Source organism: Myripristis murdjan, chromosome 16 (assembly GCF_902150065.1).
Source record: "Myripristis murdjan chromosome 16, fMyrMur1.1, whole genome shotgun sequence".
NCBI lineage: Eukaryota > Metazoa > Chordata > Actinopteri > Holocentriformes > Holocentridae > Myripristis > Myripristis murdjan.
Window position 1 is genome coordinate 28,796,987 of NC_043995.1, and position 26,794 is coordinate 28,823,780.

The 26,794-nt window shown below is 41.6% G+C and overlaps 2 protein-coding genes across 8 annotated transcripts; one reads left to right on the forward strand and one right to left on the reverse strand.

Annotated features, from left to right (window-relative positions):
• The first annotated feature begins 772 nt into the window (after positions 1-772).
• On the forward strand, positions 773-11,550 carry LOC115373240 (hyphal wall protein 1-like). 6 transcript variants are annotated; one of them, XM_030071528.1, is made up of 9 exons: positions 844-981; positions 1,086-1,132; positions 1,206-1,363; positions 1,628-1,679; positions 1,869-2,015; positions 2,187-2,310; positions 2,390-2,483; positions 5,655-5,657; positions 11,538-11,550. In XM_030071528.1, exons 1-7 carry the CDS (start codon positions 953-955, stop codon positions 2,454-2,456), a joined length of 624 nt encoding a protein of 207 aa, XP_029927388.1. In that variant the 5' UTR covers positions 844-952; the 3' UTR covers positions 2,457-2,483; positions 5,655-5,657; positions 11,538-11,550. The 6 variants fall into 6 exon arrangements, with proteins under 6 accessions (XP_029927383.1, XP_029927388.1, XP_029927386.1 ...); XM_030071523.1 differs by lacking the exons at positions 5,655-5,657; positions 11,538-11,550 and adding an exon at positions 2,642-2,800 and having other exon boundaries at positions 773-866; XM_030071526.1 differs by lacking the exons at positions 5,655-5,657; positions 11,538-11,550 and adding an exon at positions 2,642-2,797.
• Positions 8,797-22,244, reverse strand: tbx20 (T-box transcription factor 20). 2 transcript variants are annotated; one of them, XM_030071522.1, is made up of 8 exons: positions 22,118-22,244; positions 20,360-20,594; positions 18,665-18,829; positions 17,401-17,509; positions 13,992-14,150; positions 12,665-12,741; positions 10,951-11,063; positions 8,797-10,405 (listed from the first exon to the last, which is right to left on the reverse strand). In XM_030071522.1, the coding sequence occupies exons 1-8, from the start codon at positions 22,242-22,244 to the stop codon at positions 10,077-10,079; spliced, it is 1,314 nt and encodes a 437-aa protein (XP_029927382.1). In that variant the 3' UTR covers positions 8,797-10,076. The 2 variants fall into 2 exon arrangements, with proteins under 2 accessions (XP_029927382.1, XP_029927381.1); XM_030071521.1 differs by having other exon boundaries at positions 12,635-12,741.
• Between the last annotated feature and the right edge of the window lie 4,550 nt (positions 22,245-26,794).

Here is a 26,794-nt window from a genome sequence, read left to right on the forward strand (position 1 = left end):
CTGTCTTTATGGATGTGAACCTGTCAGAAAAAAAACATGTCTGCTGGGTTGTCAGGTGTAAGCTTTTACACGTGTACTAGGCTTTGTAGCCCTATCTGCCCCACTTAATCACATGGACTGGCTGATGCACATAGCTGTTTTATTTCATGCAGTAGATCTATGAATGTTACCTGTAAATGTTACCCTATATTCTTTTTGCCTGTATTCTTTTGACCAGTTTTCCCTCTGGGATCAATAAAGTAATTCTCATTCCGATTCTTGCACAAATTATTCTGTGTGGCCCACAAACCCCAAGTGAGTTTCCAATTCGGCCCACTTTTGCTGCTGAAGTTGAATAGCCCTGGACTACAACATCTGTTTGTGTTCAGCCAGCTGCATAATTTGTATCTGTATCTGAATGGGTGTGGATTAAACTGGAAGTGAGTATTTTATTTATGTATTTTTTGAAAAAAAAAAAAAAAAATCATTAACAGCTATCTAAAAAACAACCTCCAAATTGTTCTACGTATCAGCGTTACTGATCACAAGAGTAAGCCGGCTGAGAAGTGAACATTAGTGAACACATGAGGTGCTTTTAATAAATAGGCTAGTACTGTACTTAAAATTTAAGTGGGTTCCATTGTACTGTAATTAAAATGCAATATACCTAATGTTATGCAAGATGTAATATGTCGTGCAATAAAATGGTGCAAGAAATGGTAGAAATTAATGTCCTTTCAGTTGAAGGTTTTTAGACAGCAACAATGCATGGAACACACCTGTTAAGTAATTATCCGCTCCTAAAATGTACAGCTGTGTCCAACTAACCAATTGGGCAGTGGAGGAGGTGATTGGCTGTCACTACAATTTTGTCACTAGATTTTCAGGTTGGTGTGGTAAGACAGTTTCTGTTGTGTTGGGTGGTTGTTACAGCTATTAGTCCTTGGGTTTACTGCTTCATCTTACCGGAACTATGGTAGAAGCCATGGGATTGCTTTTGAGGTGATTTGAGATGAGTTTGTGATGTCTTTTCTTTTAAAGGAAAAAACTTCTGATAATATGTGCCAGGTGTCAGTGACAGTAACTATTGAAATCCTTGTCTCTAGGGTGGTGGTGTTGTCTCTCGTAGTTCTTGGTGAAAATCAAGCAAATGGTAGGTAGAACCTTAATTTAAATGTTCAGCTGCCTCACGAGCTTCATCCACTCAAATCTGTGTGTGCCAACAGCTTACAGTACTGGATCTAAGGCCTATACTGAGAAGACGGGAGATGCTCGAGACCACATTCCTCATTATCAAGCTGATCAAAGTGGTTCTCACTATGGGTCTCAACCACATGGTAGTGTTGGTGCAGCCTGGAGTTTCTATAACAGTTACAGTGCAAACCAGCCCAGCTACCAGCAGCCCAGCTACCAGCAGCCTAGCAACCAGCAGCCTAGCAAGCAGCAGCCCAGCTACCAGCAGCCCAGCTACCAGCAGCCTAGCAAGCAGCCCAGCTACCAGCAGCCTAGCAAGCAGCCCAGCTACCAGCAGCCTAGCAAACAGCCCAGCTACCAGCAGCCCAGCTACCAGCAGCCTAGCAAACAGCCCAGCTACCAGCAGCCTAGCAAGCAGCCTAGCAAACAGCCCAGCTACCAGCCCAGCTACCAGCAGCCTAGCAAGCAGCCTAGCAAGCAGCCCAGCTACCAGCAGCCCAGCTACCAGCCCAGCTACCAGCAGCCTAGCAAGCAGCCCAGCTACCAGCAGCCTAGCAAGCAGCCCAGCTACCAGCAGCCCAGCTACCAGCAGCCTAGCAAGCAGCCCAGCTACCAGCAGCCTAGCAAGCAGCAGCCTAGCAAGCAGCCCAGCTACCAGCCCAGCTACCAGCAGCCCAGCTACCAGCAGCCTAGCAAGCAGCCCAGCTACCAGCAGCCTAGCAAGCAGCCCAGCTACCAGCCCAGCTACCAGCAGCCCAGCTACCAGCAGCCTAGCAAGCAGCCCAGCTACCAGCCCAGCTACCAACAGCCTAGCAAGCAGCCCAGCTACCAGCCCAGCTACCAGCAGCCTAGCAAGCAGCCCAGCTACCAGCAGCCTAGCAAGCAGCCCAGCTACCAGCAGCCCAGCTACCAGCAGCCTAGCAAGCAGCCCAGCTACCAGCAGCCCAGCTACCAGCAGCCTAGCAAGCAGCCCAGCTACCAGCAGCCCAGCTACCAGCAGCCCAACAATCACTACCAGCCCCGTTACAGGGAGCCCCGTTACAGGGAGCCCCGTTACAGACAGCCCCGCTACAATTATGGTTCTCATCCTACCTCATCTCACAGTCATGGGGCTGTCAGCCATATGTACTCACATGGGTGAGTTATCACTCTGATTTGCACAAAATCACAACTAACATGGCTGCAGTTAATTTTATTCCCTTCATTCCTCCAAAAGGCTTGGCATGGATAATGAAGCAGCCCATGGTCACGACAGGGGATGGGGTGGTCACGGCCATCACTGAACTGACTGCAGTGCCAGAAGAATGTAGGTACAGTTTAAGATAAGATATTCCTTTATTAGTCCCACGGTGGGGAAATTTCACAGAAGTTTAGAAGTTAGAAGTTTTCTTGGTTTAAATTGGCCCTCTTGGGTCTACTGTGGCTAGTCTTGATGGTTTAAAACAGCTTGCATGCCTTCTCTTTTCAGAACTGACTGTGCGGTGTTGCCTTACAGACTCCATGGAACTGATCTCCTGACCTGTGCATTAAATAAGTCTTCTTACACTTGGTGATACTGTCATTTTTTCTGAATTGTGGGCTAAAACTATGCTTGGCCTGAGTAAAGTGACAAAATGAAGGGTGTGTAACTTGAACTTGAACTAATGTCCGGTGAATAGGAGCATCACAGACTCAGGCAACACCTTATTCAGAAGGGATTCTCAATAAGGTGTTGCCTTTTTCTGGCTCATGCAAGAACTTGACTGAGCTCTTACCCTCTAGTGGCTCAAACGCATGCACAAAATGGTGCGTTTTTAAGCAATAAAGCTGCTCAGTAGTTTCTTGAGGTGGTTTCCCTCCTAACATCATCACTTAATGCTTGTATGAGAAGTTGCTTGTATAGGGGAGAGTGGGGTAATTTGTGCCAAGGGGCAAGTAGTGCCACCCCTTTTATCTAGAAAACCATAGAAGTTGGTCATGTGACCACATATTTTTGAAGAGGCATCCATTTCACTCATCCTACAAAGAAGGGAGACACATGGCTTGAGAGGTAAGCACATTTCAGTTCAAAAAACATTTTTTTGCCCTCCAAAGTAAAATTTCTATGATCAAGGTTTTTTGATTGCTGTGTTTGAACAATTATAGAAAACTTTGAAAACCGTTCACACAGGTTCTAGTACTTTAGTAAGCTACACCATGAGTCTATACAGTTAGCATGATGTTAGCTCAAAACAGCTGAGGGATGCATTTTTTTCAAAATGGCGGGCTTGGGATAATTTGTGCCAAAGGGCCTGGGGTAAATTGTGCCAGTAGCACAACTTGTGATTATATACTAGATATTACTTTATTGTATTTTACTGTTATTGTACATTGTCTTCTTACCTTTGATCACTAAAACTATTCAGATTCAGATGAAGATGATTTGCAGGTGCTCATTTTGGATTTTTTATTTTGTTCTGGGTATGTGTTGATGTGGCGCTAGGCCTTGTTATAGAAAAGTGGCCTGTGATCTTGTTAAAATAATAAATAAATGTTAAACACTTTTGTATTGAGTTTGTTTTGCTTTTATATAGCATTATCATTTGTGAGATTAAAATGACCTATTTTACTTCAATTATCAATGGCACAATTTACCCCAGTGTATTCTCTCTAATGGCACAATTTACCCCGCACCGGTTGTGCCACAAAACCACTTTTTTTTCAAAAGCTATATTTCTCAAACAGTTTATATAAGATCCAAAGTGATTGTTCCCAGGGATGCACAACACCCTAAACTATATGTGCATATTTTAGTTGGAGGCATTACTGTAATCCCCTCGCTTTAAAGGCACTTTAAGTAAAAATTGGCACTACTTACCCCACTCTCCCCTATGGTAGGGATGAGGGATTAGAATAGGCCTATTCAACTAGAAGTCTGTGGGATCTATTTGTCTGAGCTGGCTGCATTTAAAGTTGACTATTATACCATTTTTAAAGTGGAAGAAAAGATGCACATGGCTGTTATTTCACAGATCTATTAATGTTATACTATTAGAGTGAGAGTTACCTGTAGCCATTCATTTACAAATTATTCTGTGTGGCCTACAAGCCCCAACTGAGTTTCCAAATCTGCCTGCTTGCTGCTGAAGTTGCTTCTCTATACCTGCACACTACCAAAATTACAGCGTACAGCTGCTGAGAAAATAACATACCAATGAAGTCTCGGTTTTACAGATTAATATCTAGCTCATAGGTGGTAGGTAATCTTATGTGCATTGGGTAATTTTATAGTAGAATGTGCTGTAATGAAATCATTACCAGAGCACATATATAGTAGAAGTTTCAACTTAATCTGCCATGTAATATTTACAGATGGTGTGTACACGTCAGACTCACCTCTTTTACCTCCTGTAAAATGTTCAGTATAAATAACCTCAAAACTTTTATCAAAAAAATATGAAATTAATGAAAATATAAAACTGTGACATACAAAATATGATACTAAAATAATGCAATGTTTTAACTGGCAGGGACTACTTTCTCTGTTTCTATAAGAAATGAAGGTAGCAAATGACTGAAGACTGCAGGTAAAAAATCACTGCACAGTGAATGAATATGTGGTTGTTCAGATGAACTAGCTTTAATAATACATCAGCTATATTTAGTAAAACTCATTTATGACATTTATATAACATTCATGAATAGGCCTACTAAAATGTTGGTATGGAGTCCCGGGGCAATTAGCGACCAGGAACGTATGGATGATTTTTTAGTTTATATATTATCAGTTCACAGGTGGCAAATCCTACTTCAGTTTAGTCTAGATTGTACCAGTGCAGATTTCTCTCAGTTTTCAACTCTTTGTCTTGTTTGACCTTCATACCACACCTACCAGTTTGACTTTTCCCAGCAAAAACTAACCGCAACTCTTCATACAACACCCACAGTCCTCAGCTGGTATTCAGTGACTGCACTGCATATCCTGTCTGCTGCTACAAGACTGGACATTTTGCTCACAGTTCACAAATCTTTCCAGCGTGTTTCAGTGTGACGTGTGGCTAGAATTTGCACTTTTCGAATGCATTTTGACATTGCTTATATCTAACCAGCTGTAATGTGCAAACTTTTTAAAAAAAAATTCACAGCACCATCATGGCACTGATGATGACCATGCACTGCAAAAAAAAAAAAAAAAAAAAAAAAGATAAAACCTGTGGATTTGTCTGCAGGTCCCAACAGTGTGAAATTTAGATCATTTTGCAAAAAATAGTCTTTAATGGAGAGAAATAGGTTACTTTGTTGCTATTCAGTGCTGATACAATTTTATTGTATTTTATTTAGTTGCCATAGAGCAACCTATATACACTATATTGCCAAAAGTATTCGCTCGGCTGCCTTCACACACATATGAACATGAGTGACATCCCATTCTTAAACCATAGGATTTAATATGATGTGGGCCCATCCTTTGCAGCTAGAACAGCTTCAACTCTTCTAGGAAGGCTTTCCACAAGGTTTAGGAGTGTGTTTATGGGAATTTTTGACCATTCTTCCAGAAGTGCATTTGTGAGGTCAAACACTGATGTTGGACAAGAAGGCCTGGCTCTCAGTCTCCGCTCTAATTCATCCCAAAGGTGTTCTCTCGGGTTGAGGTCAGGACTCTGTGCAGGCCAGTCAAGTTCTTCCACACCAAACTCGCTTATCCATGTCTTTATGGACCTTGCTTTGTGCACTGGTGCGCAGTCGTGTTGGAACAGGAAGGGCCATCTCCAACCTGTTCCCACAAAGTTGGGAGCATGAAATTGTCCAAAATGTCTTTGTATGCTGAAGCATTAAGAGTTCCTTTCACTGGAACTAAGGGGCCGAGCCCAACGTCCGAAAAACAACCCCACACCATAATCCCCCCTCCACCAAACTTTACACTTGGCACAATGCAGTCAGACAAGTACCGTTCTCTTGGCAACCACCAAACCCAGACTCGTCCATCAGATTGCCAGACGGAGAAGCGTGACTCGTCACTGCAGAGAACACGTGTCCACTGCTCTAGAGTCCAGTGGCGGCGTGCTTTACACCGCTGCATCCGATGCTTTGCATTGTGCTTGGTGATGTAAGGCTTGGATGCAGCTGCTCGGCCATGGAAACCCATTCCATGAAGCTCTCTACGCACTGCTCTTGAGCTAATCTGAAGATCACATGAAGTTTAAAGGTCTCAAGCTATTGACTCTGCAGAAAGTTGGCGTCCTCTGCGCACTATGCGTCTCAGCATCCGCTGACCCCGCTCTGTGATTTTATGTGGCCTACCACTCCGTGGCTGAGTTGCTGTCGTTCCCAATCGCTTCTACTTTGTTATAGTACCACTAACAGTTGATTGTGGAATATTTAGTAGCGAGGAAGTTTCACAACTGGACTTACTGCACAGGTGGCATCCTATTACATTACTATTACAGCACCATGCTGGAATTCACTGAGCTCCTGAGAGTGACCCATTCTTTCACAAATGTTTGTAGAAGTAGTCTGCATGCCTAGGTGCTTGATTTTATACACCTGTGGTCATGGAAGTGATTGGAACACCTGAATTCAATGATTTGGATAGATGAGCGAATACTTTTGGCAATATAGTGTATGTTAGTCAGATATATGTATATATATTTATTTGTAATAATCTTCAGGTATAGCGTGATATGGCCTAGTGGATAGCCACAGTTGTCGTATTTCACACAAAACTCACCAAATCCAGTCAAGGAACATATTTTTAAATTTCATGAAGGCCTGAAAAAAAAAAAAAAATGAAGTGCACAGTTTATAGGAAACCATGGTCATACTGCATGTACAGCACAGGTGAGCACTGTGTGAATGTCAACCACTGGGTGGCGCTGTAGGATCAGTTTGGGTTGCTTCTCCCATTGATTCAGTAAGAACATTCAGTAAGAGTTGAAGAATGTTTGAGGCTTTTTGAGTCTTTCTTCATTGTATTTAACTGTTGTATGTTGCCCTGCATACTGATTTTTTTTCTACTTACTTTGTCTTGTGTAATACTGGACTTGAAAATGCAGAAATCACTGTGCTTGCTCGATAAAATTTTTATCAGCCAAGAAAAAGGGGAATTAAAGACCACTACAGTATAAACAGTCAGGCGCAGTAAACTGTAGGCTCATTGAAACATGTACTGGACACAAATAATGAGCTACACAGATTCCTAAATTAAATTCTCTGTGTCAGTTGTGGTCTTAAATTATTTTCATGATTTAATTTATTTCTGACAGTCTTGGATTAATTTAAGAGAAAGGTGTACATAATGTCAATCAGTGGAAAAAAAAAATGAAACTCAGTGTTCGGGTGGTGATATATATTTCTCAAGGTTTACAAATAACTATTTTTTTAAATGCGGCATAGTACATTACACATTATTTCCAGAGAGCCAAATAAATATATTGCACTTAAAAATCATCAAAACACAATCTCGTTCGGTGTCGTATTCAGATTACATATGGCATACAAAAGAAAACAAAGACATTAAAAACAACAAACAAAAACTCTGCTGATTATTTTCAGTGGCAAGTTGGGAGTGTGCGTATGGTTCAAACTGAAAAAAAAAAAAAAAAAAAAAAAAAAAGACAATTTCTTTGAAGTGTTTTACAGTGATGGAAATCAATGTTCAGTTCATTTGTACAACCTGTAACAAAGGTTTGATTTCCAATGCAAAGATGGGAGTGAAAGTACAAGTACATTTCCTCTGTTTCTTGCCTTTCATGAGGAAACAGAGGAGTGAAAATTAACTGCTCGCACACAAATGCGTGCAAGGCGTCAGAAGAAAGTAGACGTCCGCGTTCCATCACTGCCTTGCACCGCAGCAGAGTTCATACATCATCTGAAAGGCGGCACAAGTCAAACTGGGACATTTCCACGGTGTCAGGCTGATGGAAAACATGCAGACTTTTATTTGAACTTCTCTCAGGTTCCTCGCCGCACGGAGTCGCAGATGTGGCAACCTTATCACGCCTCCATAGAACGGCACTCTGCCAACTTGTACTTCAACACCCAATTTAACACACCTCTGGATGAACACATTCACACCTCCGCACACACACGCACACATACACATGAACACACAGGTGTACCTAACTGGTGTGTCTGATGCAAGAAATGGAAATATGCAATGTAAAATAATGAAATATCGTTTTGTTTTTGACTGATATCTGAACCGATAGTATTGTGTCATGTCAAACACGTATGTTTGAATGTTCTGCACCGACGGCATTAACTTCCTCTCTAATTACTAGTGCCACTTTAGATTTTCTGTTCTGACCGCTAAACCTCGAAGCTGCCATTTTTATGCACCTGCCTCGCGTGTTGACACTTGTGCAGCCGTCCAAATTCAGACTCAGATGGCCTCCACCTTCCTCCTCCCCCCTCCACGTTTTAACGCCAATGAGCCATTATTTCCAGGTGTGGACGGCCTCCCACAGCGCTGTCGACAGGCTGAGGCGAACATACATCAGCTTGGTAACACTGCTTAAAGATGAATTAATCCCCAGCCGTGGTCAACAGCTGGCCACTGGAAAGGCAGTGGTGACAAAGTTTAAGTCAGAAGACGGATGGTTCTGTCTATACGCTGGAGAAAGATGTAATCCTGCCACAGCTCCACTTAAATAATCTGCTTGTTTCTGTAGTTTTTTTTTTTTTTTTTGCATCAAAGTGTTTGCCCAAAATCCACCATAGGTAGTTTCCAGTGGAAATGTCATTGCCAGTGTTACGGCCAGAAAACATTTCCACACCTCTAATGGAAAACCGGGGCGACGCCAATCATAAGGCCTAGATTTATGGGTAGCCTCACACACTCACAAAATAAATGAAATACACTTAAACGGCCATTTTAACGGTGACATTTTGGCACTAAAATTCAACATTTAGGTTGAATCCCTTTTAGTTGAAGTATGCTAAAAAGCCTGGACCCCTGTGGGAAGTGAGGTTTTTTTTTTTTTTTTTTTTTTTTTTTAAATCCCATATTATCCAATACAAAGTTTACCCAACATGTTTGTCTACTGCGGTAGGCATGCGTCCTATGATTCGGCACTCTACAGTGAGAAGTTCCTATGAGTAAGTGTAGCATTTTCATCTTTGTACATTGCTGTCTATCATACGCTATTGACATTATTTTCAACGGAGCGCTCTGTTTCCTTTTGCACTGTACACACGGCTGGCTTTCGAGAAGGTGGCTGCTCCGCCTCCACGGGGTGACACCTGTCCGTCAAACACTCGTGGACAGGGACCGAGCCTCAGCGTCCACCAGACATCTGTCCAGACCAAGGTTCAACAAGTTCACAGGAGGAGTCTCTCCACCCTGTACGGTGATAGACTGCATCGGTGGTGAAGGACCACACAGCAAACTCCCTTCAGCTTGATCCAAAATGGCCGCCCTCTTCAAAGGCTCAGCAGAGACTAGTTGCTTTGTAGCCACTGCCAGCCTGTGGCACGGGCAGGCTCTTTTAAATGGGATACGGGTTTAAGTTGAGGATTTGCAACCACATACCGGGAGTTTACAAATGTTTACTTCCTCAAGCCACAGGTCCTCGTTCTGTTCTTCATGGGCCAGGACCAAACCGGCTCCTTTTTTTTTTTTTGTCTTGCATTAAAGTTTTCAGAGTTCACACTGAGGTTGCAAGTGTTCAAAGTCACTAGTGTTCGTAGTAACGGCGGACGTGTCGGTGTTTCTGCAGGTCCCAGGGGGCGCCACAGTCCCTCTTTCTCCGGTACGGCCGTCTGCATGCCACAGCCTCTCCAGATCGTTACGGTCACCTCGCCCGCCGCGAGTGAACTATTTACAAAGACCAGAGGGGTGAAAAAAACAGAAGGGGTGATGAGCCGGAGTGGGGGGCTAAGTTGTTGTGTTTGCACTGGGGGTCGGCGTTAGAGCGAGTGCTGGCGGTCTCCACCCCCGGGGGGAGTCATACGAAGGGGGTCATGACGGTGGAGGAGTGGCGTAGTCCCTGGATGGCGGCGTACGGGCCCTGCTGGAAGTAGTGGTGGTAGCGCGGCATGTGGAAGGAGGGGAACGAGGGCCCGCTGCCCTGCATGGTCCCTGCCAGGGCGGTGGGCGTCAGCGGCATGCCCAGCCGGCTGTAGGGCGGCAGGGAGCCCTGGATCGGGTGGGGCAGGGAGGCGGTGCTGGTGCCCATCGCCGAGAGGGACTGGGGGTGCTGGAAGCCGGAGAAGCCCGAGGTGGTGGTGACCCAGGAGCTCAGAGAGAGGTTGTCTGAGGCCGTGAACGCAGAGCCTGAGGGAGACAGGGCAGACATTTGGAACACACTACCTTTAGACATCAGGTTCAGCCAGCTCACTAGACACCTTTAAAAGAAGATTAAAGACCCACCTTTTCACTCTAGCCTTTAACTAGCTCCTATTTCATTCCACACTGTTGTCTTTTATTGTTTTATTTGCATCTTTTGTTTTATTTCAAATTTTATTTAAATTTTTTAGCCTTTTCTTTTTAATTCCACCCTGTGCTGTGTTTTATTCTTTTTAATGTTTTATTTAATGTGTTTTCAAATGTTCTTCTTTTTATTGTGAAGCACTTTGAGCTGCAATTCTTGTATGAAAGGTGCTATACAAATAAAGTTTTATTATTATTATTATTATTATTATTATTATTATTATTACATTAGGACATATAAGGGTGTGTGTAAATATACGAAAGGTGAGATATTTACGTTTCATAGGTTTTTAGTTGACTTAGTGATTTCACCCACGAACAAGGTGCATGAAAAAGCCCGGAGAACTGAGATTTCTTTGATTCTCACATTCAGATTCAGATTCGCTTACCCCTGGTGTGTGTGGAGTGCCCGTCCTCGCCCAGGTTGTCCTCGTCGCCGGCGTAGGTTCGGATGGGCGACCGGGCGTACGAGTGCTTATGGATCAGGCTCTCTACACTTTCCCTGCAGCAGAAGCCGAAGAGAGAAGCCCAAAATAAATCTCTACTTTCATGTTTCAGGCCTCCTTTAATGGAATCACGTGTAAACATGATCATCCTTAAGAAATACACATCAACCTTGTGTTTTTTTCCCCGCGTCATTAAAAGTGTATCTTCGTTAAATTCAGTCTATCTGTGTGTGTGTCTACATCGATCCATGTTTTTGTTTTTTTTTCCCACAGCTTTCATCGCAGGATATTTGCAAACAGCCAAGACCAAAGCCAAGTACGCGCACACGCACACACACACACACACACACACACAGACCCTGAAGTAAAGCATTTCCTGGTAGCTGCAGTATTATTTGCTGCAGCTTAAATACATGTTTCTGTAAGTGTGTCTTAATAAGGGTGTGTAGCCAGTGTGTGGCTTTCCATATTGACTATACAGTACATGTGCATGTTAGTGTGTGTGTGTGTGTGTGTGTGTGTAGAGAGAGAGAGAAAGAGTGTGTGTATGTTTACTATCCCACAAAGTGCATTAGCTCATTTGAGTCTTGTCAGACAGCGCTTCTCAAACTCAGTGACACAAATTGTGGGGGAGGTTGTGAGCTTGCGCGCGCGTGTGTGTGTGTGTGTGTGTGAGGATGGACAGGCAAGTGGTCTGCATCATAAGAGCCATGCGTCCACATTAGCAGCCCCCGCCCCAACCCCCCCCAACACCCCAATTAGGTTAGGAAAGTGCAATATCTGTCAGCGGAGCAGTACAAATGTGTGTGTTTTTATCAGTGACGGGCCCCTCCGGCACAGAGGCCACCGCAGGCTCCCACAATGCACGGCAGGGTAGGAGGGAGGGGGCGGAGGAGGAGGAGGAGGAGGGGCGGGGCAAGCTGGTTTCAATCAGTCACCGCAGCCAATTGAATTACACCATGTTTTAGTGCAGCGGCCGACTCCAGACTAATGCGATTTCTGCAGCTCCCCAAAGATCAATTGATCAGGTCTAATTCACAGCCCTCAAAAAGAGAAAGACAGACAGGGAGAGAGAGTGAAGGGGGAGGAGGGAGGGAGGGAGGGCGGGAGGGGAGGACAGGGTTGGCAGTCTCTGATTCGGCTCGTTTGATTGAGGGAAATGGGCAGATGGTTTGATTTTGTCAGCTGATTTTAGCCGTAGTGCCGGAATCAGGAATTACGAGAAGTGTGCTTTGGCGGCGTGCATAAAATCCTTTGGATGGCATGGGTGGGGTTTGTGTGTGTGTGTGTGTGTGTGTGTGTGTGCGTGTGTGTGAGTGAGTGTGTGCATGTCACAGAATTAGAGAAACAGAAAGAAAACAAGATCAGTGTCTCAGAGAAAGACAGAAAAAAAGAAAAACTAATAAGAACTCATAGAAAATGGCTGTTCATACCAACCACACACACACACACACACACACACACACACACACACACAGCAACAGCAGAGAAAAATAAACACAGTGGACTGTGTATTTACTAATGAGTAGCAGTCAGTGTGTATCCTGCACACCCTTCCAACACACACACACACCCCAACCCCCCCCCATTTCATACGTTATCGGCGGCGGCGAGGACAGAAACAAACAAACAGTGAAGGACCCAGAATTCCCTGTACCTCTCCATATCTGTCAGCCGCGAGGAGTCCCGGAAGCCCTTGGCGAACGGGTTGCTGTCGATCTTCAGCTTGGTTATCTGGAAAACACAGAGAGGGCGGGGCGGGGCGTCGGGGGGGGGGCACAAAATGGGTCACACGGGTCAATTTTTCCCTTCTTTTTGTCGCTGCACAATCCCTCCGTCCTTCAAGAGAGGAGGACAAACACACGGCTGGTAACGTCACTGCCTCTGATGAGCAAAATAAGCCACAATTTGCTCGTGCAAGTAATAAAAAAAATATAAATTCTATCAGTCAAACAGCCAAAATATTCATATTCTGTGTACAAGAGGCTTCTTGTGCTGCAGCAGCAGGACAAACAGTCGAGCTCTGTTCCTCTGACTTTTTGCTTTCCATGTTGCTCTCTTTTTTTTCCTATCTATCTTCTATCTCTGATTTTTTCCCCCCTCTTTCTGTGTCTCTGATTTTATTCCTCTCTCTTTCATGTCTTCTCCAACCCTCAGTCTATCTGTCTGTTCTTATATTTTCTGTCTGGATCAAACCGCCTCAACATGCTTCTTCCTGCAGGTTGGCTCGCCGTCCGCTAACGTTAAAATAACACAAAAGTAATGAGCAAGAGGAGGTTTGCGCTCGGTTTCTGGTCATGTTCAGACTGACACCTCGACGCTGATCCATTAAGATTTTACGAGGCGCTACATGTAGAATTATAACACCAATAAACTGTTGGCACATTACTTCTGACACCTCAGATTAAGTGCTGTAAGACCGGCAGCCTGAAGAGGAACGCTCCTGTTCCTCCAGAGCTGAAGTTTTACGACATTATTGTTTACTAATTATTAATACAAGCACAAAGCCTTCTTGTTCCTCAAAACAAACCCAGACACAGACTGGAAGCGACAGTGTTTATGAGAAATGTTAAATATTATATTAATTTTGAAAGAAAGGCTCTAACAATACCACCAATGTAAGACTGAGGCTCGATATGCTGGTGTTTAAAAATGCTACTCATAGTGCCTTCAAAATTTAGATTATTTTAGGTTTTGACTTGAACTGGGTGGCCTGCGGATGCCCTGACGTCCATTCGGAAACCACTTTTTAGGTTCAAAAATGCAACAGCAGGAAAGTCAGTCAGTTTTTCTCAAGTCCTGAAGAGTTGAGTTGTAGGAGATAAAAGGTTTATTGATTTTGGCAGCGCGGTCGCTCGGCAGGCCGGGGTGTCAACCTCCCTCTGCCGGGAGGCTGACGCCCCGGGATCTCCTGATGTGGCGGGGGCGGAGCTTTCCCGGTGTCGGCTGTGGCCATTGGCCCGCACCGGCCGCCTGTCACTCACCAGCTGGTTCTGATAGGCCGTGACGGCGGTGAAGACGGTCTCGGTGAAGACGAAGGTGCGGAACTCCTCAGACTTGAGGTTGAGCAGCGAGGCGGTGTGGTCTTTCTTCTTGATGATGTGAACGCGCGGCTGGTACTTGTGCATGGAGTTGAGGATGATCTGGTTGACAAAAGAAAACAAACAAAACCTGAATCATGATCAGATAATCAGATAATCACCGTGGAAAATTTAATGTTAAGGATTAGGCGTTTTGGTACACACTCACACACACAGCACACACACACACACACAGGGAGAACAGGGAGAGAGGCGAGACACCAGAGATCACACACATGCATGATGCCTTTACATATCTTACAGTACAAGGGTCAGTGCATCAAGAGGGGTGCCGGTTCAGTTTTGATCCAATAAATTTTAACATTAACAGTGAAACTACTGTTCCTCAGTCAGAGCTCACTTTTATTTTGAATGAAAAAAATAAAACAAAATAATTTCATGATCAAACACCTTAATCTGCTTTACTTTTATGGCAGCATATTTTTAAATGGTGGGCATTTCATTTTAGAATATAAGCATGGAATATAACGTTTTTTTAAAAATAGGATCTGAAAGTAAAATTGCCTGATAAATAAAATGCAAAACCTGATAAATGTTCTTAGATTGGATTTCCCTCATGGTGATATGACACGAGAATAGAATAGAATAGAATAGAATAGAATAGGATAGAATAGAATAGAATAGAAAAGAATAGAATAGAATAGGGGAAATATTAATAGTCTGCATATGAAATGTTGCAGCCTAAAATAAGATGTGCACTAATCTGACAAAAAGTATAAATTACTGCATGACAATGAATAATGTGTGATTGCAATTATCAGCCATCTTTAAACAGCTGTAACTAAACTGAATGCAATATTTGTAAGATGGTAATTGGAAAATGGAATATGAGGTAGCTGTCCATATTTTCTCTCTCTTTTTCTCAGTGTTTTTTTTTTTTAAAGGCCATGTTTTGGAATAAAACCCCCTCATATCCAAACAGCCTGTCACTCTGAGCAAAAAGGGAGGAGAGGCTAAACAAAAGACGGAGAGAGAGAGAGAGAGAGACGGAGGGAGTGGGCTGGAGGGACGGGCTGATGGGCGGAGGGACGGAGGAGTGTGAACAGATGAAGGTGTTAACACGGCAGCGTCAACGTGAAACTTTCCGTCCACATCACTCCTCTGTCCGGCTGCAGCCCAGCACCGAGGCGACCGAACCAAACCAACCAGGTCTCAGAGTCCACAGCTACAATGTCAGAGTAAACTAAATATGATAATGTATCTATGACTGGAGCAAGCTGCAAGCAAGCATACAACAATAAAATAATCATAAATACATAAATTCAGTGTTAATGGAAGTCCTGCTCCTAGATCATTTTTATCATAGTAAGATATATCAATATATTATGATATCTTATTATGCAATAAATCTTTTTTTGTTTTGTTTTGCTTTACAGTGTTGGGAACATCTGTCATGCAGCTGGCCTGGTTTTGTAATTCATATGGATTTTAGTAGGCTTGCAGCAGGTGAAAGAAAAAACAAAAACTAAATGCATTCTGTGTAATAATAGTGAATATTCTGCTACTTCTTTAACAGTAGACACAAGTTTAGACTCTTTTTCTGTTTTGGTTTTTTCTGAGGGATGATAGGGCCAAGTGAGTCAAATGAATAAAGGAGATAAATCTTAATAAGATAATATAGATAATAAGATAGTATCTAATAAGATAATAAAGCATGTTATATTGGTGCAGTGCTGTGATCACTGGCCCTTTGTGTGGCAGCACTCAGGAAAATACATGATACATCAGAGCATTGCTTTATTTTCAGATTTCCTTCTAAAATGAGTAATTTAATTTAAGCACAACCTGCTATTTTATTTATTTTACATATTTTGTTCTGTGCATTTAAGCTTTTCTGTCAGTATAGGAAGCTTGTAACTTATGTGAATCAAATGAATATTAACACTTTAATTTAAAAACATAAAAAATAAATAAATAAAAAGAAACCATGCTATATTGCGTTCAGCAGAAAGGCTGTCTGTCTGGCAGCCTGATAAAATTTCACATCTACCTGAAAAAAAATGAGGGGTTTTAGTCCAAAATGCCATATTGTGAGAAAAGCTCAGCGAGTCGTATACAGAAAACCATCTCCTCTAAAATGCTAGTGTTTTATTATTTTATGATTTTGGAGTTTGAAATCTTATTTTTAAATGACGTTGTTAAATCGCTCTGTCAGTCATGGCAGTGTGGTGATTTTTTACTTGAGCTGAATATAAAAATGACCCAAAACCTGGAACATCTTCTTTAAAAAAAAAAATTAATAAATTCACTGTAAGGATGAGAAATGATTTTCACAGAGTGGATATTGATTGGCAAACCTCAGAATTCTTCTTAGAAAATGGAAACAGCATTTGGGAAACGGGCTTTTTGAATATTGATCCATTTGTTTTGGTTACTTCCATTTAAATAGACAATTTCTCATTGTTAGCTCAATTGCCTTGATCTTTTTGACAGATGAAAACGCAGGGCAGAGCACACACACACACACACACACACACACACACACACACACACACACACACACACACACACACACACACACCACAACACACACTTCAAGATAATAATTAACGTTTTTTCCCAGGCGGTGTCCTAATCTCTACTAATTAATGGATAAAGTAAAATCTTCGTCCTGCATGCTCAGGCACTGCTCACCTCACAGACTTAGAGGAGGATTAAAAGAGCAATTTGTCTGTGTCAAAAACAGGCCCGTGAATGCAGCATTAAAGGCAGACGGGCTGCAATTATAATGTCACAAAAAAAAAAAAAAAAAAAAAAAAAAAAAAAGATAAACACCCAGGGCTTTTATTTTGTGGTGATGCCATGGGAGTGAGTGCCAACTGAGAGTCTGTAAATTTCAGCTCGATTGATATGGCCATTATTTTTATAGCCTACACTTTTTAAAAAAAAAAAAAAACATTATTTTTTCAACATTATTATAAACATAAACTAAACAACTGGCTAATCACCCATATAGACAAATAAGACAGTACATTATTTAATATAACTTTGTGGGTTTAATTGACTAAGCCTATGACATTTTTAATCAAATTTTTATTCGCAATATTTTATTTATTCATTCATTCATTTATTTATTGGTCATAGCGATGTCACAACACATAGGGTACTCTTAACATGTCCATGTGACTTTTCTTTGACCCTCAGTGGATAATAAAATGTGTAATAGGCTATGGCCTATAATAAAATTATTAGGCTATAATAAACCGATGAAAGTCAAGCCCTGCTGCACGAGGTGGGTTGACTGCTTTTCTGTTTTCACGACACAAAACACCGACAGACGGCATGTCCTTACGTGTCCGTGCTGGTCCAGCTCGTTGTTGGTGAGTTTGACTTTCTCGAAGGAAACCATTTGCTTCAGCAGCTGCTCTCCGCTGAACGGCGAGTCCGGGTGCACGTACAGCCTGCCGGGGGGAAGCACGTGCACGGTCAACACACACACAAACAAACAGGTAACTGACGTCCTCAAGTCTGATTGGCTGATTGGCCCACGTGCACACCTGCAATGACTTCTAATATCAATACCCCACCACGCCTTTATGTCTAAATAAGCCTTATCATCATTATTATTGTTGTTGTTGTTGTTGTTGTTGTTGTTGTTATTGATAGGCTAAATTAGAGTAAAATATGACCTTCAACTTATTATTTTCATTGTTCAAACAAACAAAATAACTTAGACCAAAATATTTGCCGCATAGCCTATTTCCTATGTGCTCTCTCTCTCTGTCATTCATCACGTATAGCTCTTTCTTTCATCTTTCTTACATTCTTTCATCCTTCAAATTTTATTTTTTGTTGCTAAAGGCTAATATGCCGGGTTTGGGAGGGTGGGTGCAGTGATCAATTGACGAAATTTAATTTAATTTTAATTTTATTCATTCATTCATTTATTGCTGTGCTTCACGGTCGCTTGTCGCTTATTTGAGGTTAGAATTCACTCCTGTAAAAAAAAAAAAAAGAAAAAAGAAAAAAAAAAAAGCTTTATTAAATCTTTCTAAATGTCATCGTTGATTCAAAACATTGCCTAACTCTCAGTTTCTTCCCTCATTTCCCAGCTGAATCGATACCCAGCCTTGGCTCAGCCTGTCAGGACTCTGCCACCTGTCATTTTTACAGAATAACTGTGCCGGAGCCTCCAAAAGCGTAAATATCAGACAGAATGACGGGGGCGCAAAATCACCAAACCCTATGGCGAGCTCCCTGCATTTAATATAATTTACCATCAAAACTTGGTCGAGAAAATATCAATCTGCTAAATTTCTGCAAACTAACATATTGTCTTTTTCTTTTTAGATACGGTAAATTTTCAGCCATATTAATCTACTTAGCAGGCAATTTATTCTACATTATATTGAGGAAAGCATGAGCTCAAGTCCACCTGTATAGAAATATGTAACAATGACCTGTTCCGCATCAAGGCCTTGTATATTTGCCTCTATCTTATACCTGTATCATGTGAGCTGTGTGGTACACGCTTGCGTCCCTTGAGCGTGCTGTGAGCGTGCAAAATAAAAGCCAAACACACACGTGACCAGGTGTTACAAGGTGACTCGGCTTACCTGGCGGGGAGAGGAGGGTCCGCCTTGCCCGCCACCAGCCACGAGGAGCGGTGGTAGGCGTAGCGGTACCGCTTGTTGTCCACCGGGACGATGTCCATCAGCACGATGTACTTAGAGTCCGGGTCCACCCCGGAGAAAGATACCCGGATGGTGGGGAACATCCTCCTGGTGGGGGGTAGGGGGGGAGGGGGTCAAGCATAACGACATCATTAGAGCTCACGGCGGCCTGCAGGCCCACTTAGCATTATTATTATTATTATTATTATTATTATTATTATTATTATTATTATTGTTATTATTGCTGCTGCTGCTGGAATATTGGTTTTATTAATACTATATAGCCTCTTAATCATCATGAATTCGTTCGTTCATTCATTCATTTTCCATAATAACCCCGTATTTCTATTCAAGTTCATGGGATTATTATTATTATTATTATTATTATTATTATTATTATTAGTTTTTGTTTATTTAGTTATGTGTTTATTTTATTATTCACAGCCTTAGGCAAATAAATAAATGAATAAATACAATAAAATAAAAAAAAAAAAAAAAAAACGATGCACACCGCTTCACGTGGCACAGAAATCTGCAAATATGTGGGAACAGGAGCTCAAAGAGGCGAAACAAGTCACAAGAAACAACGGCGTTCGTTGTATGTGTGTATTTTTTTTTTTTTTCAAGATTTACATGTATATAGACTGAGGTCCTGAATGTACTTACAGTGTAGTGTTTTTAAATTATTTTATTTATTTATTTGTTTTAATTTAATTTAATTTATTTATTTATTTATGCCAAAAATTAAGGCCGCCCCGTGTTGTTTATCGTGGTACAGCAACCCATCTGAACACATTTTACATCGTGAGCTCATCCCAGGGTTAAAAGGCATGTGGCTTCATAATGCACAAATATTCACTTACATTTATTAAACAATTTGCCAAAATATTATAGGCTATTCATGAATTTAGCCTGTTGACTTGCATTTTGCGGTATGTGTCAGACTCTGTGGGGTAGGTGGCCTTATATGGCCGCATGTCTTTTTTGCTGATGGGAGAGAAATATTTACACAGGGCTGCAGGGTCAGTAAAACAGAAGATTATGGCGGACTGCTCAGATTAGGTCTGTTGGGTCTGCAGCCGCAGCGCTGCTCTGCCGGAGGAAAAGCCTCAGATAGCTGGAGAGCCACGAGCTGATATTTTGTCCTTTTTTGAACTTGCAGAAGCCGAAACGAGCACGAGCCTAAAAGACGCACGGAAACGACCCTGTGACCCTATCAACAGGAATATGAAGAGTGACGGAGGAGGTATTTTACTATCATATTGTATTTGTTATTATTCCAGCATATAAAAAACACATAACATTCCAATAGGGGCGTATAGTGTGTGTGTGTGTGTGTGTGTGTGTGTGTGTGTGTGTGTGTGTGTGTTAGGCTGCTTAATACTGAGTTTTAATAGTGACCTTGGTATGTTTTATTTCCTATATCACAATAATATTCCAGTTAACTTAAAGTTTTGCTTTATTTGCATACGATCCACCTAAAATTGACCACAGAATTGTAAACTCTTTTTTTTCTAATGGTGCTAATTTTTTTTTTTTTTTTTTTTTTTTTTTTTTTTTTTTTTAAATCAGATTTTAAATGAGTCCTCTTGCCCAGTCGATCACTCAGCATGTGTTTGAGGGAAAATGCCGTCTTACCTTCCAGACTTGGTGATGATCATCTCCGTGCCGAGCTCATGAAATTTGTCCCACAGCTCTTTGGTCTCCAGGCTGCACGAGATCTTGGCCATCTCCTCGCTGGGGATGCCGGGATTGGTGGGGATGAGCGGCTCCGTGCACACCGCAGGCGCGCTCCCGCTGAAGTCCCCGTGCCCATCCAGGGAGGACAGGTCGCCCAGAGGCTGGCTGCAGGAGGACTTCTCCACGAATTGCTCTTCAGAGGACGGAGACGAGGAAGCAAGCGAAAGAAAACCGAGGATGATTTATTATTATCATTAGTATTATTATAGTTGTTATTTTTATATTTCACAGCAAAAGATTTGGATCATAAGGGAATTTAAAAAAAAAAAAAAGGATCAGGCAAATTTATGTTAAATTAAACTGTCGTGATAGTAAGACCGCATACAATTGCCTACAATCAGCAGGATAGGACATATACATTATTATTATTATTATTATTACTACCATCATCATCATCATTAGACTGCCATTATGCTACCATCCACTGACTAGCCTATATCTATTGTTCCATGTAAATTAAAAAAGAAAAAAGTCTTGAGAACATAAGGGAAACTATAGGGGCATAACACGGACCAATCAGAATCTACAAAGTATTATTCTGTTTGAATGAGCATTTCCCAGTTGGACTCAAATAAAAAAATACCACTACTACTACTACTATTACTGGTAGTAGTAGTAGTAGTAGTAGTAGTAGTAGTAGTAGTACACAAGGAGAGGAAAGACAAATAGAAAGAAGGGAATAAAAAATGCCTAACGCACAATATTTCTATATATATGTATATTTTTACGTTATTCAGACTAATCGGACTGCACCCAGGAGCCCATCAGCACTGCACAGCTTCATGTGAGTGAGGCCCTTTTATGGGACGATAATTTGCACCTGACCCATCATCCAGCAGTTCCACAGAAAACATAAGAAATAGCAGAGCTCTACTCCAAAACACAATGTTTCAATCAGAGCTGGAGAAAATAAAATTATACTATGATTTCATAACCCAATATGTTTAAAACACAGAGGATCCGGTCAGTAAAACTGAAATCATTTTATCAGCCATGGACTTACATTATCTGCTGTCGTTTAACGTTAACGTGGAAGTAATTTTGGAAAAGCAGACCTTGTATTTCTCTGTATTTTTTTTTTTTAAACATGTATCTCATGTTTGAACCAAACGTTTCATTTCAAGCAATTAAGCATTCATAACGTCCGTGCGTAAATATGGAAAATCTTAAATATGTAAGTGATATGAGGGATGTTACTGCCACTTTTTTCCCACAATTTATTAACAAAGATTTTTGAAAGCTTATAGCCCATGATAAGACTTTTTCCATGCATTATTAATATCCGTACATTTAAGGCTATAGGCCATCCCTGGACGTATTGATACATTTATCTCTGTCTTTAAATTATTATTAACGAAGCCACACTTGACTTTATTTTTCATTTATCTGCTGTGGTAACCTCAGTTTGTTTTCTTGTTGTAGCCGCTTATAATTATCTCCAGCAGCCTGCTCTGTATTTATTCCAGTTTTATCTGTTTCCTTCTGTCTGCTGGTGCAACGACCCTGCAGTTTCCTCACGGGGAAGTTTCATTTCACAGCCTGTAATCTTTCAGAGACTCTCGGATTTTGGGTAAGATAAGGCTGAAGCCTCTTAAATTGTAAGCAAGCCCCTTCAAACTGAATTAACCCAGAATATGTCGCTCTCTCCCAGCTTACCCAGAGGCTTGATGGTGTTTTCCTCCGTCTCTTTGTCCTTAGGTTTCCCACTGGACATCAGGGCGGCTATGGAGAAAGCATTTGCCCGAGATGAGAGCTGTGGTTTCGGGGAGGATGTGTACTCCATGGTGGTGGAAAAGCTGGACCAAAATCTCCCCCTCCAAAAACTTAAAAAAACCCAAACCCAAACTGCTCCTGGCCGGCTCTAGTCGCCTGTCCCGCCTGTTGGGTCCCAGAGGCGAAATGCGCAGAAAAATGCGCAGGATTTCTCCTCGATCTCGGATGGCGCACACTACGTGTCTAAATGGAGAAATACTCGCCACTTTAAACGCTTGTCACTTTGGAGTTAAGACACTTGCTGGAAGCATGGTGAGTTATGAAGGAGGGCTGACTGAGTGAGTTCCTTGCGTCCTGCGGTGCCAGATCTGAGGCCAGCGGGTCTTTGGGAAGCTTCAGTCCTGTTTACCCTCCCCTTATAATTTCACTCTCCCCTCCAATCCCTGCCTCGGCTTCCACGTCACATTTCCACTGTCCCACTCGGGGAACAGCAGCTCTGATACCGAGCAACCAATTAGAGAAACCACTTCTGTGCCCTCTCGCTAAAGGAGGGGCTTCCGCAATTCATGTCCAGGACCCGAAATAGTGAGAAAGGCTGGAAAGGAGTTACATCTGACAATTTTTTTTTTTTTTTTTTTTTGTGGTTCGGTACGCTCACAGGCTCATTGAAGATGACTGTCGGTGGGGTGATAGCTGCAGAAGGGAAAAGCAAACATAAGGGGAAAAAGTCACTGTTACACTTGATGTTATACAATACCTGTTATACAATTGATAGTAAAATAAAAGTAATATTTTCCCCTTAGTTTTGCCTGAACGCCCCTTAAGGACCCCTGCAGGTCCCCGGGCCGCACTTTGGGAACTATAGGACTTATTATGTCAACAACAGGAGCTGTGTTTTGCTAAAAAAAAAAAAAAAAAAAAAAAAAAAAAAAAAAAAAAAAAAAAAAAAGTGCCATACCTGGAACTATTTTATTACTGGCACAGATGGAAGGACTATGAGAACTTTACGCACGGACACAATTTAGTTTCACACAGACCACAGGTGACAATCACTTTATACGGAGAAAAACTGTTGTTGCTGATTGGTTGCTTTTAGTTGCCCCATATTTATTTGTTGAAAAATTAATTCTGATTGGACAATCCGTGGTCTACTTCTGTGACCTGTTTCACATCTAAACATATCACTCCGCAGTCAACAAGCTCTATTGAATTGATTTCTAATCAGGTTTGTGGTTACAGTGTTAGATAGTGATATGGTATTGGTCACTGTAGATATTTTAGATAAGAAATTTGATATTTATAAATTTCACTGATTCATGTAAGTTGATGATGGTTGCTGCTGCTACCACTGAGCCTTATTTAGCTTTTTTAGCTGGTAATTATGTCACATTATTAATTATTATCTTTTATTATCTATTATCTTTTCTGACTGGCCCCATAAAACAAGTTAAAGTACCACTGCCATAATAATAATAATGTACAGTTAATGTTCACTTAAAAATAAAATATACAGTAAATACGTGAATCGGGAGCAGCCAATAAACAGTGAGTACAGCGCAGGCTCGGTGGCTTTGGCTGAACTCAGATCAGACGTTCCTTCTTCTTGCCCAGCAGTGTGATGTTAGGCCCGTTTGACCCTCAGAAACTGTGAGAACTGCCACTGCAACACACACACACACACACACACACACACACACACACACACACACAGTAGATTCTTATGGAGTGCAGGGCTGCAGTCTTGGGTTAATCCGTTCTATGACACACACCAGTGAGCCCCTAATCTACCTCCCCTCCTCTTACGCGCACGCACGCACGCGCATGCACGCACGCACACATCCGCGAGCCTTCCCTTAACAACTTGAACCCAATGCTCAAGTTTACCGTGCATCACTTACAGTGCACCATTTAGCATATGGGGCTTTTCCCTCTCTTTTCTTACCATTAATAAAAATTCTTACCAAAAATAAAAACAAATTTCCGACTTTTAATTGTTGGTATTCTCTGGTGAATGGCAACAATAAATGTCAGGGTGACGGACCAGCCCGCAGATTAATGTAGTTTTAGACTCATATCATCTTATTGATGTCCTTGGTCACTCCGATTTTATATCAGGCAGAGCTTTGAAGACTGAAAAAACAACAACTTTTCTATTCCTCTCCTTTTAACTCGATAGGGACTGAAATCCGGTCTAGACGTCAGCTAAGGCGAAGCTTTATCAACCCGAAATGCTTTTTCTTCCTCACTCAGACACTGAAGGACTAGCCTAATAATAGCTAGTATTTAAACAGAGATGACAAAATCGCCTACACGCATGGGCGCGCAAACACACACGCGCACGCAACCTCTATGAAACGCGTTCAGAAAAACAAAACAGTGAGGCTGCAGTCTCAAAATGGTCCAGCATGTAGGTCCGCTTTGGAAAATATAAATTATATAAATTAAAATATAAATTTTATTATATATCAAGTTATTATTAGATTGAGGTGAGGCACGCACACACACACACACAGGCTTGGGAGAAAAACAAAATTATGCACAGAATGAATAAAAAATAAATTAAAAATATATTTGTAAGAGATGCGTAAATCAGAGAAGTCAGTCGCGTTCTTTAGGTGATCTTCACTGATTCTGGTACAGCAGCAGCTCTTAGCTCTGGTTTGAACTCACTCTGCTGTCTCTTTCATTGAGGGGGTTTCTTGAGAGGAGCTGCAGGTCATATTATTGCACCTCCAATCCAAATTAAACTGAATTACACCCCAGCCTCCCTGACAAACCTTTGCCATCCAAGGAAAAAAAAAATCTACTGAATAGCCTGTTTTATTTTTATTCATCTATTTTTTTTTTAATTTTTTTCCGTGGGTGACGATGCTTTTGCTTTGCATGGTCCTACTAGCATCACTCAGTTAGTGCGCTAAGCTATAGTCCATAAACAATGTTTGGCATCTTCTGTAAATAATTAAAACAGGTGTAAATTCATGTTTTTGTGTATATAGTTTGACTGTATTTATATTGTTACAAAAGATGAAACACATAAAGGCTTTCAACTAATTCATAAAAATGTATTTCAAGGCCGGTATGCGCTTCACTCTGCTGCTGCAACACAAAAAAAAACGCGCAGCCTGAATTCTGAAATAAAATTGCAGCCTAATAATAATATTGCACGATAGATCGAACTTAAAGATTAGGATCTCGGAAACAACGGCTTAAGACGAGCACCTGAAGGCAGCATGTTTCCAAAGCGCTGACTCCTGAGTTTTCCAGACACAGAGAGGAGGAGGAGTAGGAGGGGGAGGAGGAAGGGGGTGGTGGTGGTGGGGATCACCTCTCATCCTCAATGTCACTCACTCCCGGAGAGATGGACGCTTACATAAACACAAAGCCAGAGATCCGCGGAGCCGCTAAACCCATTAGGCGACTCCCGAATGCAAATCCGATGCTGCAGATATTTAATAAGGGACCTGCGCTGGCAAATTAGATTACCTTGCAATTGCCAGTGGATAATGTGCTAAAAGCTTTCCCACTTAAGCGTAACTCCTTACCGAATATTATTCACACTTTGAGGGGCCGGTGCACCTTAAAGACACAGCCAGGCTGGAGGAGGAGAGCTGAGAACAAGACTGGGCCCGCACCTTTGGACGGATAACACATCAAACTGTAAAGTGTGCGGCTTACACTTTTTACCTTTTTGGCATTTGACTCCCTCAATGTGCAATTTGCATTTTGCCATTTTTTTGTATTCCCACTATGATCTAATGTAGAGCTTTAGACGGCCATCTTTACGCATCCCGTGCGTCATGCGTAAAGTTACCCAGAGCTCCAACAGTTTTCAGCTAGAATCTTAAGAATCTAAATCATGTATCATTTACACTGTTAGTGATTTATTGATGATTTGCTTCTCTTCCATAATGACCTTGAATTTCATACATCACTATAATAAAATTCTTGAAAATGATTGATGGCACAAACAAAGTACTAAAAGGATAGAAGGTGACTGAAGTAACTGTTCAAAAAAAAGAATGGAAGAACATTTTTACAGGCTGTATCTTCTATCTTTGATGCTCTCTATATTAACATGTATTCAAAGTGAGGTATTCTGTAGTTTAAGGGAAAATGCTTGAGTTTTGCCTTTGCAGCCTCTATCCTCCTTCCTCTGTACTGCCTAATTGGCTTTAAACCTCTGGAAGTGGCATTTATCCCGTCACTTGGCTGAATTTGTTCCATTTACTGGCTGCACTGCAAAAATGTCAATCATAAGCCTCAAATTCAACCCTCAAATATTTTTCCTGAATTAAATTTTGGTTTTTCAAAATTTCTGCCAGTGGGTGACTGGTAATAATAATTTCACCTGTTACCAATTTCCTAGAAACAAGAGTCCCAGAATGAGGCACTAGATTTAGGAAAACTCCTCAAACAGGTTGATTTGCTTTGGACACGTGAAATTATTCAATTATTCACACCACTAGCAGGTTATTTCACTTGTTTTAGATCATTTAGATTTTTAGAATCATCAGATTAAAGAACTTGCCAAGATGGATTTTTTTTTTTTTTTTTTGCAGTGTGTGTGACTCTTGCTGTGACAGATCTGTGTTTCTCAGCTGTAAGAGATAACAGGATAGG

Bases quoted from the DNA above. Each gene is read 5' to 3' on its own strand.
- LOC115373240 (XM_030071523.1), top strand. The intron at 1,680-1,868 runs AGCCCAGCTACC...AGCAGCCTAGCA, and splicing joins CTACCAGCAGCCCAGCTACC to AGCAGCCCAGCTACCAGCAG. The intron at 2,484-2,641 runs GTACAGTTTAAG...TTCTCTTTTCAG, and splicing joins GCAGTGCCAGAAGAATGTAG to AACTGACTGTGCGGTGTTGC.
- tbx20 (XM_030071521.1), bottom strand. From the start codon at position 22,244: ATGGAGTACACATCCTCCCCGAAACCACAGCTCTCATCTCGGGCAAAT. The intron at 18,830-20,359 runs GTAAGACGGCAT...ACCCCCCACCAG, and splicing joins ATCATCACCAAGTCTGGAAG to GAGGATGTTCCCCACCATCC. The intron at 10,406-10,950 runs GTAAGCGAATCT...TGTCTCCCTCAG, and splicing joins GCACTCCACACACACCAGGG to GCTCTGCGTTCACGGCCTCA.